Source organism: Parasteatoda tepidariorum, unplaced genomic scaffold, assembly GCF_043381705.1.
Source record: "Parasteatoda tepidariorum isolate YZ-2023 unplaced genomic scaffold, CAS_Ptep_4.0 HiC_scaffold_1125, whole genome shotgun sequence".
In the NCBI taxonomy this organism is placed as follows: domain Eukaryota; kingdom Metazoa; phylum Arthropoda; class Arachnida; order Araneae; family Theridiidae; genus Parasteatoda; species Parasteatoda tepidariorum.
Window position 1 is genome coordinate 2,498 of NW_027261336.1, and position 15,200 is coordinate 17,697.

The 15,200-nt window shown below is 30.3% G+C and overlaps 2 protein-coding genes across 3 annotated transcripts; one reads left to right on the forward strand and one right to left on the reverse strand.

The window, feature by feature from the left end:
- Window positions 1-449: 449 nt before the first annotated feature.
- Window positions 450-1,271, forward strand: LOC122272842 (ATP-dependent DNA helicase PIF1-like). The gene has a single exon (XM_043056858.1). The coding sequence runs from the start codon at window positions 450-452 to the stop codon at window positions 1,269-1,271; it is 822 nt and encodes a 273-aa protein (XP_042912792.1).
- Window positions 1,272-7,743: 6,472 nt separating this feature from the next.
- On the reverse strand, window positions 7,744-11,306 carry LOC107449222 (RNA exonuclease 1 homolog). 2 transcript variants are annotated; one of them, XM_016064694.4, is made up of 2 exons: window positions 11,222-11,306; window positions 7,744-9,589 (listed from the first exon to the last, which is right to left on the reverse strand). In XM_016064694.4, exons 1-2 carry the CDS (start codon window positions 11,244-11,246, stop codon window positions 8,445-8,447), a joined length of 1,170 nt encoding a protein of 389 aa, XP_015920180.2. In that variant the 5' UTR covers window positions 11,247-11,306; the 3' UTR covers window positions 7,744-8,444. The 2 variants fall into 2 exon arrangements, with proteins under 2 accessions (XP_015920180.2, XP_042912791.1); XM_043056857.2 differs by having other exon boundaries at window positions 11,228-11,299.
- Window positions 11,307-15,200: the final 3,894 nt, after the last annotated feature.

Consider the following 15,200-nt stretch of genomic DNA (forward strand, 5'->3'; position numbering starts at 1 on the left):
TTTCTAATGTTATTTCACTATGTTGGAGTCAAAAATGTAACATTAAAGGGTTTTTCAATGTGTTTCCAACAATATGGTATTGAATAAATTCTGGCTATTCATAATTTTTTTCTTCCTGATTCTTGTGGCTTATATTATTTCCAAGATACATTTGTTGTTACTGAATGAAATAATGGAAACTTTTTTTTCATTTGTCCCATTTAAAAATTTTGCTTGCACATAGCACAAGCAGTATTTGTAAATGAGGCGATGCAAAAAGCTTTCTTCGAAGCTGCTTCTAATCCAAATTTAGAAAATGCATATATTTTGACGGAGAAAAATATTTAAATGATTTGGAAAACATAGGGAAAAATATTTTAAAGAAATTTATTCCACTTTATGTCTGCGAAGTATTGGATATCGATTTTCAAAGTATTATAGGACGATATGAAATAAAAGAAACAAATTCCATGATCAAGAGGAATGTATTTATTTTTANAGAAGTCCCAGAAGAAATTCGCTCTGGTGGTAACCTCATCGATGAAATCTTCGGACCATGCCTCAGAAGTGGGAACTACGAAGCAATGAAGAATCGCGCTATTCTTGCACCATTGAACGACGATAAGGACAAGATCAACGAGCAGATTATCGCTATGCTTCCAGGCGAAGAGAAGACATACACAAGTTTCGACTCGGTAAAGGATCAACATGAAGGGGGAATTCAATTCGCGCCTGAATTCCTGAACTCGATCAACATCGCCGACTTGCCTCCACACAATCTGAAGCTCAAGAAGAACGCCATCATCATGCTTCTCCGAAACTTGGACGTCTCTGAAGGAATGTGCAACGGAACACGATTGATTGTCACCGAACTTTGCAACAACATCATCAAGGCTAAGATCATCACCGGTGAACACGCAGGCCGACAAGTACACCTTCCAAGGATCACGCTCGACTCCAGCAAATCACAGCTTGGCGCAACTATGCAACGGCACCAATTCCCAGTTACTCCAGCATTCGCCATTACGATACACAAGTCACAAGGCCAAACATTCGAATTCGTCGGCGTGCTTCTCCTCACGACGGTCTTCGTGCACGGAATGCTCTACGTCGCGTTTTCAAGAGTCAAGCGTCAAAGTGCGTTGAAGGTCCTGCTGCCTCCTGAGAATCCAACCCACACCCGAAACGTCGTATGGAAGGAAGTCCTGAACAAGAGAAACTCACCAGCCGCACCTGCCTCTCCGACAAGAAACTACCTGGACAACATGGAAGACTTCGCAATCGATGATTAATGTTTATTATGTTTATGCTGTTATAGGTTTATAATATGTTTCTTATGTATGTATATATGTTTTGTTTTTCCAAATAAATTTGTCAAAAATATTGAACTTCAACACACTTCAATCTTTGCACTGCTCACTTTGTACCATTTCTTTAATTGTATAATTTTTTGTTATCAATTACATTTTATTTCCTATGACTTTTCAAACTTTACCTTTGTATAGAATAGTTCCCTTTCCAAACTTTGTTTAGATAGTTTACAATGGTGCACTTTAACCGGTTATCTTTTCACCAATGGTTTCACAAATTTTCTTATGGCATGTATTGTTTTGATAAATCACAATTGAAAATTTAAATCTTCGAGTTAGCTTCGATACCTGTTTTCTCCGAGCGGAGCTCGGTCACCCGCTGGTTTAAAGTAAATTGTTAAATTTAAAAATTGTTAAGATTCTCTTATTTGACTCAATATCTTGTCCTTAATGAATCAGAAATAAATAAACAGTTTGTCTTTAAATTGTTATACAGTTATGATATGAGAATGTCAAAGTTGATGCTTACTGTTTACATTATATTTTTATTTTACAAATCATAAAAAGTTTTCTTTAATCAAAATTGTGTTCACCTCATAAATATACTGTAACTGCAACAAATTTTTAAGTCTTGGCGACCAAAGCTGTAGAATTGGCTGATTCGTATAAAGGAATTTTTCGCTTGGGACATAACATTTACAGAAAAGTGTCAAATCTAAGTACGATTGTTTGGACTCGAATATTATTGGCACAAATACCGCAAATGGGAATCATTACATTAAATTTAATCATAGATATCAGTGTCAGAAAAGTAAAAGAGAGTAAATTCATATTTAAAGCTGACAGCAACAATCTCCTCATCATTACACACATATAAAAGGAAAGTACTTAAAACTCATAAATTGTCTAGTTACTATTAAAGGTTTTAAAAACTAAACAATATAGCAAGACCCTGCTGCATTATTGAATATTGCGTCCTCTTACTTGGTAAAGACACCATAAATTTGAAATAAATTTATAAAAATAAATAAAATGCTGTATCCTTCTCATATCCTACACCCACAGCAAAGCTTTATCCTAAAAAGGAAACAAAAAATTAAGAAATAAATAGGTGTTTCAGGAAGTCCAAATAAAAAGAGACTGATAATACACAAAAACTTTTAAAACAGTTAAATTTATTCACACCTCATGTTCACTCATGCGTTTTTTAAATCGTATGTTGCTAGTGAAACATGCGCGAATTAGTATTCGAAAATTTTCGCGAGAAAATTTGAAACCCGACTTGGCGAATTTCAAAATACGGTGCCAAAGAAGTGCCCGGGAGTCGACAATGTGTAAAGTCGCGTCCGACTGTCAAAGGAAATGGCACCCTAGACCATAATGCCTTGTTGAGGGTCGGTTTGGCGTGCAATAGTGAAGGCAGGATCCCCCTTCTGCCCTGTGCGCCTCCAAACACGTCTTCGATGATCGTCAGGACACAGTTGGAAGCGGGATTCGTCGCTAAAGACTATATGTCCCCAGTCGGCATTATTCCAGCCATATTTGTTCAAAAAATTAATGCATACGAAATTTCAAAGCAATCGGATGATTGCTTCTTGGTGCGTCGATTTTTTTGTTATAGAGTGTATGCATAGTGTTCATAAAATAGTTTTTATTTATTTATTTTTTTTAAAAGAAAATTGCAGAGAATTTCGTTATATCTATATAAAAACTACGATTTTGTATAAAATTTTGCGAAAACTCAGTGATAAATGAAGAGTTTAGTGGAAGAACCGGTTAAGTGATATTTCTAAAAAAATTGAGATTTCTTGGGAGAAGTTCTAATTTTATTCTAATTTAAACTTAAACTACCATTCATTTACATTGCTAAATATATTTCTCTGAAGATACTCAATGGAAGAACCAGGGAAGTAGCATTATTTGGGTATTCTTTTGATGGAAGAACAGGCTAAGTGACTTAGTTACAAGTAGTCAACAACCCAAGATAATCACTTGCTTTGCATCGAACGCTAAATCGCGGGGAGAAAATCAAAAACCTGAAACATAAGCTTCCATACATTAAAGAGGAATTTATTTTGTTACAAATCAATAATTACTAAAAAAAAGAAGAAAAACTCCTAAATAGCTTCAGAATATATTTTTTTGTTTATTTCTGGTTTAGATTAGCTGACAGAATTGGAGACCTTGGTAGTGAATTTAAGCTAAGTCGCATTGAAATATTATTTTGTGCTTATGCAACTTTTTCTGTTACAAGTTGAATACTCGTTCTTCTTATGGAATGGAATAGAACTAAATTTTCAATAAATCGGTAATGATCAATATTGCGCAATCATACACAAATTTGAAAGAAATATGAGGACTCAATTAATTTAATTTTAAAAAATACTATTTTTTTTTATTTATTGTTATTTCTTGCTCATTTTGATGCCTTTAAGTTATTAGATTAAGCAAAGCATGTTTTAGAAATTCGTCCTCTCAAAAATGAAGATTGACAATGTTCAGTATTCTTTGGCTTAATTCTTTTGCTCGAGACCAATTCCTGATAGTAAAAAATTAACAATGTTCAGTATTCTTTGGCTTAATTCTAGTGCTCGAGACCAATTCCTGATAGTCAAAAATTAACAATGTTCAGTAATCTTTGGCTTAATTCTATTCTTCGAGACCAATTCCTGATAGTCAAAAATTAACAATGTTCAGTATTCTTTGGCTTAATTCTATTGCTCGAGACCAATTCCTGATAGTCAAAAATTAACAATGTTCAGTATTCTTTGGCTTAATTCTATTGCTCGAGACCAATTCCTGATAGTCAAAAATTAACAATATNCTGAATAGTTTTCACTTGATATTTATTTAATTAAATTGATGTTCATAGAATTAAATTAATATTTTATTTATTTCTCGCGGATTACTAAAATTAAATTATAAAATTTTTAATTTAAGATTTATTAGTGGCGCCATCTATTATTATAAATTAAAACTGGGAGATCTGCATTATGCCTACCTATTTATAACTTATTTTTAATGTTTTTTTTTATTTGTTAAATGTTTTATAATACCGAAAAACTATTAATTGACATCTAAGAAATCAAGCAATTGTCTTTTAAGATGCTTATTTTATTAATTTTTGATTGCATAATTTCCATCAAAATAAAAGCTAATGATCATGAATTGTCCATTAAATTAATACCTTGAGTAATTAAAGAATAAATTTACAAAAAATTCTCTTTTTTAATTCTAGTACATTTCTATTGGATTGTAAATATTTTTTTTATTATTTAATAGCAGGAAATTTTTTGTTTGTTACCACATTGCGTTTATGAAAGTGCCGCAGGAGAAATGTAAAAGAAGTTTTTTTTAAAAAATTCTAAAATTTTTTGCTGAATTATAATTATATTTTTTTATCATTTCAGAATATTTTCCTCTAAGATATGATAAAATCTTTTTCAAATAATCAAACATAATTTTAAAAATTTATTTATATACTTTTTAAAATTTCATATAATAAATTCAAACTTAACTGAGTTGTTCTGCAATCATACTTAATAAATTTAAGTAAGAGAGATTTTAATTTTTAAGTCCAAATTCACAATGCTATTCCATTTGAATATATGAATCAATTCTTATATATATATATATATATTACATAAAAGCTAGCTAATAAAACTTTAATTTATGTTTAATAATTATTATTATACTAATTTGATGTTTTATCAAAACATGATTGTTTACCTTGCATTTACCTAAAATTTATAACTTTAACAATAAAAAATATTAGAATAAAATTTAAAGCAAATTATATTTAAATAAATGTGTTATTATTGAAATACAATTAATGGAGCTGTTTTATTTTTTGAACAAAACTTTAACATTTATCATAAAACTAGTACGAGAAATATATTGGAACTGATTTATGATTGATTTACTTTTTGGGAACACACTACGGAGACATGTCATTGGGGTGGAGCTACAAAAAGACGTAACAGAATACAATGCCGAGAAAGTCAATCAGCGCGCTCGAAATCTCTTGGGGATACTATGTGTGTAAAGAGAGTTTACATGCCACCTGGCCGGCTCGAATATGAAGTATTAAATTCGAAATGGTAAAGGCGCACTTAGTCATTTCACAACTTCTTTTATGAGGGCCTTGTCTATCGTTTTTTTTTTCTTCTTTTCTTTCCTTCTTTAAACCTATTAGGTGCATTTTCAAAACTGTGACTGCCAAGCATTTTAAAATTTCTAAAATATAATTTGATACCAATTAAAGTAAAGGTTAGCCCAACGGCAAGGGGATTCCCAACCTTTATCACCGAGGATATTTCGTCAAAATTGGAGTCGGTGCTAGACGGGAACAAAAATCGTATCAACCAGCCACCGCTGGGATTCAAACTTGGGTCTCTCATTGGGAGGTGAACGTTCAATCCCCTGAGCTACCGCAGGTTAGACTTATAGGTATTTTTTTTTATTTTATTTTTTACAACCGTTGTTGAACAGCCGATCCATTTTTTGGGTTTACGACTTTTAATGTTCAACTCCGTAGCCTTGTAATTTTAAACCCAATCCAGAAGTAAGGGGAACTCCTGAATTGGGAGAAATTTTGCCTTCGCGGAAGACTTTTTGATGGAATTAACCCGCATTTGCGTTACATGGAGAGGAAGACCACGAAAATTTTTCAAGTTTAGTCGGACGGCAAAGGGACTCTAACTCGAGATCCGTCTACCACTAAGGATATTTCACATCAGCACTGTGGTCGGTGCTAGCCGGATGCGAATTCGTATCGACCAGCCATTGGTGGGATTCGAACCCGGTTCACCTCATTGGAAGACGAACTTTCTATCCTCTGAGAACATTATAGAATATTGAGACAACTATAAATAAATTACAAATAAAATTGTAATAATACGAAAAGTTAAAATGAGAAATTTAAAATATCGCAAGGTGTTCCAATTTTAAACTTTAATCACCTTGAATGAGCTTATGAATTAAATTATTTTTGCTTGCCATTTTTGATCAACCAGTTCATCACACCCTGTCTACCATTAATCTCTTCAAAAGTTAAAATGATAATCAAGATAAAGAATTTACAAGTGAGACAGTGAATTTCATTAAAATTTTCTCTTCTGTACAAGATAAAAGTTATTCTGTTTAGTTAAACACCTTGACTCTTACGCTAACCTCAATTAGATCATATGTAATCAGAAACAAGAGAAACAAATGGGAGAAACTAGTGTCAATCCTGCAGGATGATGACAGATAACCTTCGAAAGATATATTGTTCCTTCTATCCCAAATATTTATTTATAGTTAGTAATAATTTAATTATTATTAACAAAAGAATAAAACCATATGATTTCTAGGAAACCATGCCTCTAGGAAATCAGGTCTGCATTGGTGAGAACTGTTATTTTTTGAACTGTTTCGATTTGACCTTTTAAAAAATTATATTTTTACAACGAATAGTTTTTTCTTTATATTGAAGAATCCGAAGAATGATCACTATTTTACAGCTACATAAATGTTAAATTACTCCGAAAATAATTTGAAATTCAAACAAGATCCAGTAGTATAAAGTATTTCGAAAGATAAGGTACGTGGCTGCAAATCAAACACAATTCTGTAAATAGTTCTTGCTGAACTGAATAATGCGGCTTAATAGAACATTCTTTAACTTCCGTAACAGTCTATTCTTCAGCATCAAGGAACTCTAGAATTAATGACTTCATCAATAACATTTTGTTATTAGAATTTTCTTTAAACATTTATCTAGAAATGTGTACAATTCCATTATCGTTTCATGCAATAGTTTTTGAGTTATAAGACATTAAAAAGAAACTATCTGCTTAAATTTTCTGAAACAGCGGTGATGGTTGTATTAACTTTTAATACAAAGAGAAAGCTTTGATTCTTTTGAAAATATTTTGATTTAGAATTTCTCAATTCCATACTTTGACATGAATATCATTGATTAGACAATGATAGTCAAATATTAATCAATCTTACTTTGAATTAAATTAATTATACCTGAAAGATTTTCGTGAACATTTTTTATCCCTTTAAAAATATCTTATTTTTCACTCCATAACTTAAACTAAAAATCTTCTTTTTCCTGTAAGCGTAATTTCCTCGCAATGAATCATTTGGATGTGCATTCGAGTTGCAATTCAACCTGTTGTTTTTGTTTAAAAAGAAAAGATGTTTTTTAAAAAAATTGCAAGTGTCGTGAACTTTTAAAATTTTGTCAGATTTTTAAAATTTTTAGCCCATTGTCATGTTTCTAAACCAAACAGAAGACAAAAAACATGTTCAAATCACGGTTTCGTTCTGGAACTTGTCATAGTGTCAAAAAAGTTCCTCCTCACAATCTACACTACAGTTACAACAAAAGATTAAAAAAAGGACAATTCAAAATTATACGAAAAAGTAAAGATATCGCAGTTTATAGTAATAATGACAAATATTAAAAATTAAAAAATGTATTTAATATGAATATATTTACAAATGATGTCTTTAGAAAAAATACAGCAATTTGTTTAATACAGAAAAAATTGAACCAAAAAGTTAAGATTTTGCAGTTTACAGTTATAATCACAAAATATTTAAAATAAAAAAAAGCATTTTATTTACAAATATTTACAAATGATGTAAATAGAAAAAATACAGCAATTTGCTTAAAACAGAAAAAAATTTTACCAAAAAGGAAAGATTTTTCAGGTCACAGTAACAGTCACAAAACATTAAAAATTAAAAAGTACAGAAATAAGCAAATATTAAAAAATGATATCAATCGAAGAAAATACAGCAATTCACTTAAAACAGCATATAACTTCCGAACATTACAATTACAATTCTCTTTCATAACTCAAGAAATCATTCGAAATATACAGATTAAAAACTGAATCACTTTCCTAAATTTTTAATAACTAATTTAAATTAATTTTAACTAATAAGAAAAAATTTTAAAAGAACTAATTTAAATGAATTTTAATAACTAATTTAATGAACTAAATTTTAAAACAAAAAATTAATATGGGTGATCCATTCATACAAATCTACATACAGTGAATTGATAAGCCAACATGTAACATCCAAGTCTTACTTATCCTTATTTCGACTCACACGAACATGACTGTATACCGTTCGTAATTAAAAACTTAAATTTTAAGCGTAGCAGTAAGAGTCATGTCCAAATTGTAGATTTGTGCAAATATAACACACCTTTTTAAAACTACCTTTCTGTTCAACTATGTGATATTCAGGCTGATGTGATGTTTCAAAAAAAGGCCATTTTCTGGTGTGTAACTCTTCCTGGCTAATGCCCTGGGCTGATAGAAATGCCATATCTATACATTGAGTCGTGATATTGAACTTTCGACATTCATTAGTTACAGTATTTTTTTGTGATACAGCTTGGGTAACTTTGTCTTCCTTAATTTTATTCAACATCAAAGCCATGGAAGTTCTTGCATCTTCGATGCAATAATGCCCACCAATGTCATTTTGCACCACAAGCTTTAGTTTTTCGTAAGGTAGGTCTCTAAGCTTTGGCTTAGAGCCATCACTCCTTGCGAAAACAACAGATGTGTCCACTATATTAGTGTGAGTCAGTCTTAGACATCGGAGGTCTCCTTCAAGTCCATGTCCGATTAATATGCATTCGATGTGAAGCAGGTTACCTAGGAAACTTTGTACATCACTAAGAGTTGTTGTTACTCCAAGTAAATCTTCGGCCTTTATGCCACTAAATTTGGTGCAATAATCAAGGATTTCATTTTCAGGTTGTACGAAGGACTCGTAAATTGTGAAGCCTTCTTCATTAACTAAACCGACTTTTGCAACTTCCAATCCTTTTACAGTGTAAACCATTTCGCAATCTAATCCGTAGACTCCACGAAGCTGGTGTGCAAGGCGCTTTTCACCAGTTCTTTTGATCTCCGGTTTGAGCAGTGGATCTCCACAAATGTGTAACGGATACACTTTGCATCCAATAAGAGAAGCGTGTCTTTTACAGCACTTGAAGATAGATGGATGGCCAGAAAATTTTATTACTTTATCTGGATGGTAGTAACATTTTTCGTTCACCGTGTATTTTCCCTCTGGTGTGACCTCAAATCTTTTTCGGCACCTGTAGCATTTCCTAACAGCTGTTCCATGTTCGGAAATCTTGGCTCCCTTAGTCAGCTCGTGGGTGAGTTTGTCGCAATACTTCGAGTCCATTAGATATTTACCGAGATTAGCATATATCTTCCCCTTGGGCAGATTCAAGTCTCGAAACTCCTTGAGTGTTGATGTACTTACGCATCGATCTAAAAGATCCAAAAATGAACATTTCATTAATAAATCATGGCTATTCAGAACAACTATCGAACAAACAGAATAATTCGGTAAAATAGAAAAAAAATCTAACAAATAGAAAAACTTTGTAGATAAGGAAATTAAATTATGCTTAAAAGAGAAATTGAAAACTATGTTAGCAGCGTTGAAACTAGTACAATATGTCCCACTTAACTAAAGCCAGATTATTCTCGTGATATAGCTTAACGTAAAGGATACCAATGGGAAACAAATATGTTTATTAAGAAAGTGGATATTCTTTTACATATTTACAAGGAGCATTCAGTCCTTACTCTACCTGGATAGGAAGCAAAGAAAAAAAATTCTTCCATCTGGGTCTGGGTATTTAGCAATACCCGTGGATACAATGCATCAATATTATGCCGAGTTCAATGATGCTAGCCCTCAATTCTGCCCCAGACTGAAACTACCCTTTTTGGTATACACAACCCTACTGAGGATAGCCCCCACCCCAAAGTTTTCTTGGGAATTGCACTTAAGGAAAAGAATAAGTATGTCATTGATCATAAGCAACCTGTTAAACAATACCCACCACTCAGAAAATTTTACGCCATATTTTAAAACATTTTTCTTGCTGGAAAATTTCGGCTAAAAACATCAATTCTCTAACAAATGGCAGTGACAGGGTTTTTAGCATTTTTTTGATAATTAATAGCCTCTAGACTGTATGAGGGAGAGTCCATCTTTCTGTATAATTGAGAAGAATGAATGAAGTCCAACCTGAGAAATCGAATTTACGTCTTCAGAAGTCAAGATTCCAAAAATGTCGGGGACAAAAATATATTCCTTAAAAAATTAGTTATTGCGTCTGATGTCATAGTTTAAAATATCATCTGCATATATTAATTAGCTTTTTGAGATTATATCCTTGAACAATTAAGATAAAGGATTTAGTACATGAAAACTAATCATTAGATCAAAAGATAAAAGAGGAGTTAACTTTTTAGTGTATTGAAAAGTTAAAAAATTCTAAAAACAAACAAGTATAAATATTTTCCTCTTCAGAATAGCACTTTGCGTAATTTTATTATTATATAAAATATTTGAGGAAAAAAAATCGCTGAAGTTCAAACAGATCTCAATTTTTCCCCACCTAATCAACGAAGCCTTTATATAATTAAAGCAAAATTCATTATTTAAAAAAAAAAACAAGCGTCAAGATCATTATTTAAAGTGAAGAGGACAAAACAAAATAAAACGCAATAATTTTTAAACAAATTGAAATTTTGAGCAAAAAAATCTCCTGCAAGTTCATAAATGAAAATGGTCATTTTAGAATGTTGAATTTCAAGCACTTCTGAGAGATTTAAAGTGACCGGCCCACGCAGTATTTTTGCGCAGCAGCAGTAGCAAAAACAAAAAATTTACAGCCGCGAAATTGCAACAGCGGTGGCAGCGTCGTTCACGATTTTTAAACATTGAGAGAACTAATATTTCCTAAAATAATAAAAATAAGAAAAGATACTTTGAAATTTCAAATCCTTCGAATTCAAACATCCCATAAGCAAAACTATGACAATTAAATTTTATTCTTAAGTTTTATTCATTTAACTATCACAGTGAAAGAGAATTATAACACTTACACTTACTTTCTTTATACTCCGCCATGATTCAGCTCTAACTTCTATCTCCTTTAATTTCAAGGACAGAATTTCTGCAAAAAAATAAATAAATAAACAGAGAATAAGATACAAAGCAAATTTTAAATGCATTGCATTCATATGTACATAGTAAAAAAAATACAGTAAGAATCGGGAATTTACATAAAATTATTAATACAAGAAAAAGAGAACGAACACAAATTAACTACAAATATTAAATTATTATTACTATGCATCTATGAATTATTACTGAAATACATAGATTACAATGCATGTAATTGCTCTTAAAACACACCTGGACTCAATATTGAGTCTATGTGTGCAGCTTATATAAGCCGGAGTTAAATTCAAGGAGTTGACCATATACATATATACACACAGGGGGTAGACAAAATAATGGAAACACTTCTATATTAATAAATTTTTTAATATCCCCCAAGAACTATTTAAAAAATCTTTTTACGACCTCCAAAGTGTTTAGATTATGCAATTTCTCATACTTATCAATGAAGTTTAATGCTTTTAGAGGTTTAAGGGACCGACAATAAATCACAAAAGGAAAATAGTGTTTTTGAACACCCTATTTCAAAAAAATGTAGAAAAAATATACCTTTTTCCTTAAGTGGATTTTGAATATTGACCTTCAAAATAGTAGAAGGTAGCCTCAATCTGGAAAATACGGTCCCTTTAGTTGAAGTAATGTAGTTCAAAAGTAGGTATCTTAATTTTATTTTATTTCTGCGTAACTCTAAGAATTCAACTTTTCATTTTTCAACAACTATTCGACTGATTCCCTTCAATTTTTGGATTTACTCATTTAAAATTGCATTGAATAACTTAAATAACAAAAAATATCAAATAATTAAAAAAAATTATTTTTGAAGATAATTATCTAAGTATAAATTTTTTCCTCTTCAGAATATTTTGCACAAATGTATAATTATATAAAATTCTTGAGGAAAAAAAAATCACTGAAGTTCAAACAGTTCTCAATTTTTACCCACCTAATCAACGGAGCCTTTATATAATTAAAGCAAAGTTCATTATATAAATAATAAAAAGCGTCAAGATCATTATTTAAAGCCAAAAGGACAAAACTTCATTTAACTGTCACCGTGAAAGAGAAAGATAACATTTGCACTTACCTTCTTTATTTGTTGTCATGATTCAGCTCCAACTATCTCCTGCAATTTCTAGGACGGAATTTCTGCAAAAATAAATAAACACAGAATAAGATACAAAGCAAATTTTAAATATATGCATCCATCAGTACATAGTAAAAAAATGCATTAAGAATTGGGCATTTACATAAATATATTAATACAAGAAAAAGAGAACGAACACAAATTAACTACAAATATTAAATTGTTATTACTATGCATGTATGAATTATTACTGAAATACATAGATTACAATGCATGTAATTACTATTGCAACACNCCTTTATATAATTAAAGCAAAATTCATTATTTAAATAATAAAAAGCGTTAAGATCATTATTTAAAGCCAGAAGAGCAAAACAAAACAAAACGCAATAATTTTTAAACAAATTGAAATTTTGAGAAAAAAAAATATCCTTCAAGTTCTTAAATAAAAACGATCCTTTAAGAATGTTGAATTTCAAGCACTTATGTGAGATTTAGAGTGGGAGCACCACGCAGTATTTTTTCGCAGCAGCAATGGCAAAAAAAAAAAGAAAAAAAATTACAGCAGCGAAATTGCAACAGCCGTGGCAGTGTCGTTCACGATTTTTAAACATTGAGAGAAATAAAATTTCCGAAAATATTAACAATAATAAAAAAAAAGATATTTTGAAATTTCAAATCTATCAAATTCAAATATCTCATAAGCAAAACTATGACAATTAAATTTTATTCTTAAGTTTTATCTTCATTTAACTGTCACCGTGAAAGAGATATATAACATTTACACTTACTTTCTTTATTAGCTGTCATGATTCAGCTCTAACTATCTCCTGTAATCTCTAATACGGAATTTCTGCAAAAATAAATAAACACAGAATAAGATACAAAGCAAATTTTAAATACATGCATCCTTCAGTACATAGTAAAAAAATGCATCAGGAACCGGGCATTTACATAAATATAATAATACAAAAAAAAAAGCGAACGAACACAAATTAACTACAAATATTAAATTGTTATTACTATGCATGTATGAATTATTACTGAAATACATAGATTACAATGCATGTAATTACTATTGCAACACATCTGCACTCAGTATTGAGTCAATGCGTGTAGCTTATATTAGTTAAAGTTGGCCATTACGATGTGATGTGCTTTTCATAAAGATTCCCTCATGGCTTGAATGTTCGAATCGATCCCCACTTTTAAGTTTTTATTTCTTATCACATTAAAATAATTAGTTGTATAGTTTAAAAAAGTTTTAGATTATGCAATTTCTCGTTCTTATCAATAAAGTGTAAAGCTTTTAGAGGTTTATAAAATAATGTAGCAATAAATTTGTTGTTTGTAGCAATTATTTTGGTTATTGTACGCAATAATTCCGTAAGTCTGGCTTAAATATTTTTTGGAGATATGGGCATTTTTATTAAAAAAAAGTAATTCTTTGTCTCACTTTTTTTGTTCCTGCTAATTTTAAAATTATTCAATAAAATTAAACAAAATTTTTAAGGCAATTTAAAATTAGTTTGAAAACCATTGCTTCAAATTAAAATCAGTAAAATTTTAATAAAAATTCGTTTCAAATTGCACAAGATTTGAGTAATTAAAGTAATTCTTCTTTACTGCAAAGACGCAGGGAATGAAGTGAAAATTTTTTTTTTCCTTCTTAATTTTGAAGAGAATCATATTTGGCAACAAATAAAGAAAGTCCGATTTGAATATCTTGAAAATTTCAAAAGTTTTAGGCAATTTTATAAGTAGTGTTAGTACTTTTAAANAAGGAAAGGTATGTTCATTCAAGGAAAGTGTACGATTTTGTACCTGCCGTTTTCGTAACTTAATTGCTGATTTCGTAGCTTATAATATTGTTTGCATAAATAATTTAACATTTTTAAATTACCCAACTAAACCATTAAGTTTGAATCCCAGTACATGAAAATTTGATCATTAAATCAAAAGTTATTACGATTGAGTTTTCTGCGTATTGTTTTTATAGGTATATACTAAAAGAATTCTACCTTTTTGCTCTTCTGACATTGCTATCTAAAAAATTAAGTATTGCATCTTATGCACTTTTTACTCTTTTTTGCCTGAGACCAATCACGGTTTTAAAGGAAATTGCAAGGGTTTGCTGTTTAAATTCTATTGTAAGAAGTCATTATTATTAAAAGAAGTTACTATTAATATCATGAAAATTATAATAATAGGAAAAATGTTTTGAGTAAACGCCATTATATAAACCGAGGAAATCGTATTCCATCCCATTAGTTCATCAATTTAAAAATGCTACATAAAGGGTACAAAATTAATCAATAAATAAAAATAAAAACCGGAAAACGTTGAATACTTGTGATTTCACATACAGAGACTCAGTCTTAATGTTTTGAGAGTCTCGCTTTAAATATGCTATTTAATTAGTGTAGACTATTTAATAAGTGTAAATAATATACCTTTTTCCTTAAGTGGATTTTGTAGTGAAGTGAATTTTTTTTTCCTTCTTAATTTTGAAGAGAATCATATTTGGCAACAAATAAAGAAAGTCCGATTTGAATATCTTAAAAATTTCAAAAGTTTTAGACAATTTTATAAGTAGTGTTAGTACTTTAAAAAAAAAAAAAACTCAAAGTGATAAGCAGTTTTCTACAAATATTATTTCGTATCTTACGACAAAAATAAATAACAAATCATAACGCCCTACAATATATGTTCATAAGCTGTGTGAAAATGTGTCATTAAAAGTGTTGGGAAAGAAGTGAAATTTTTTTTTCTCCTTAATTTTGAAGAGAATCATATTTGGCAACAAATAAAGAAAG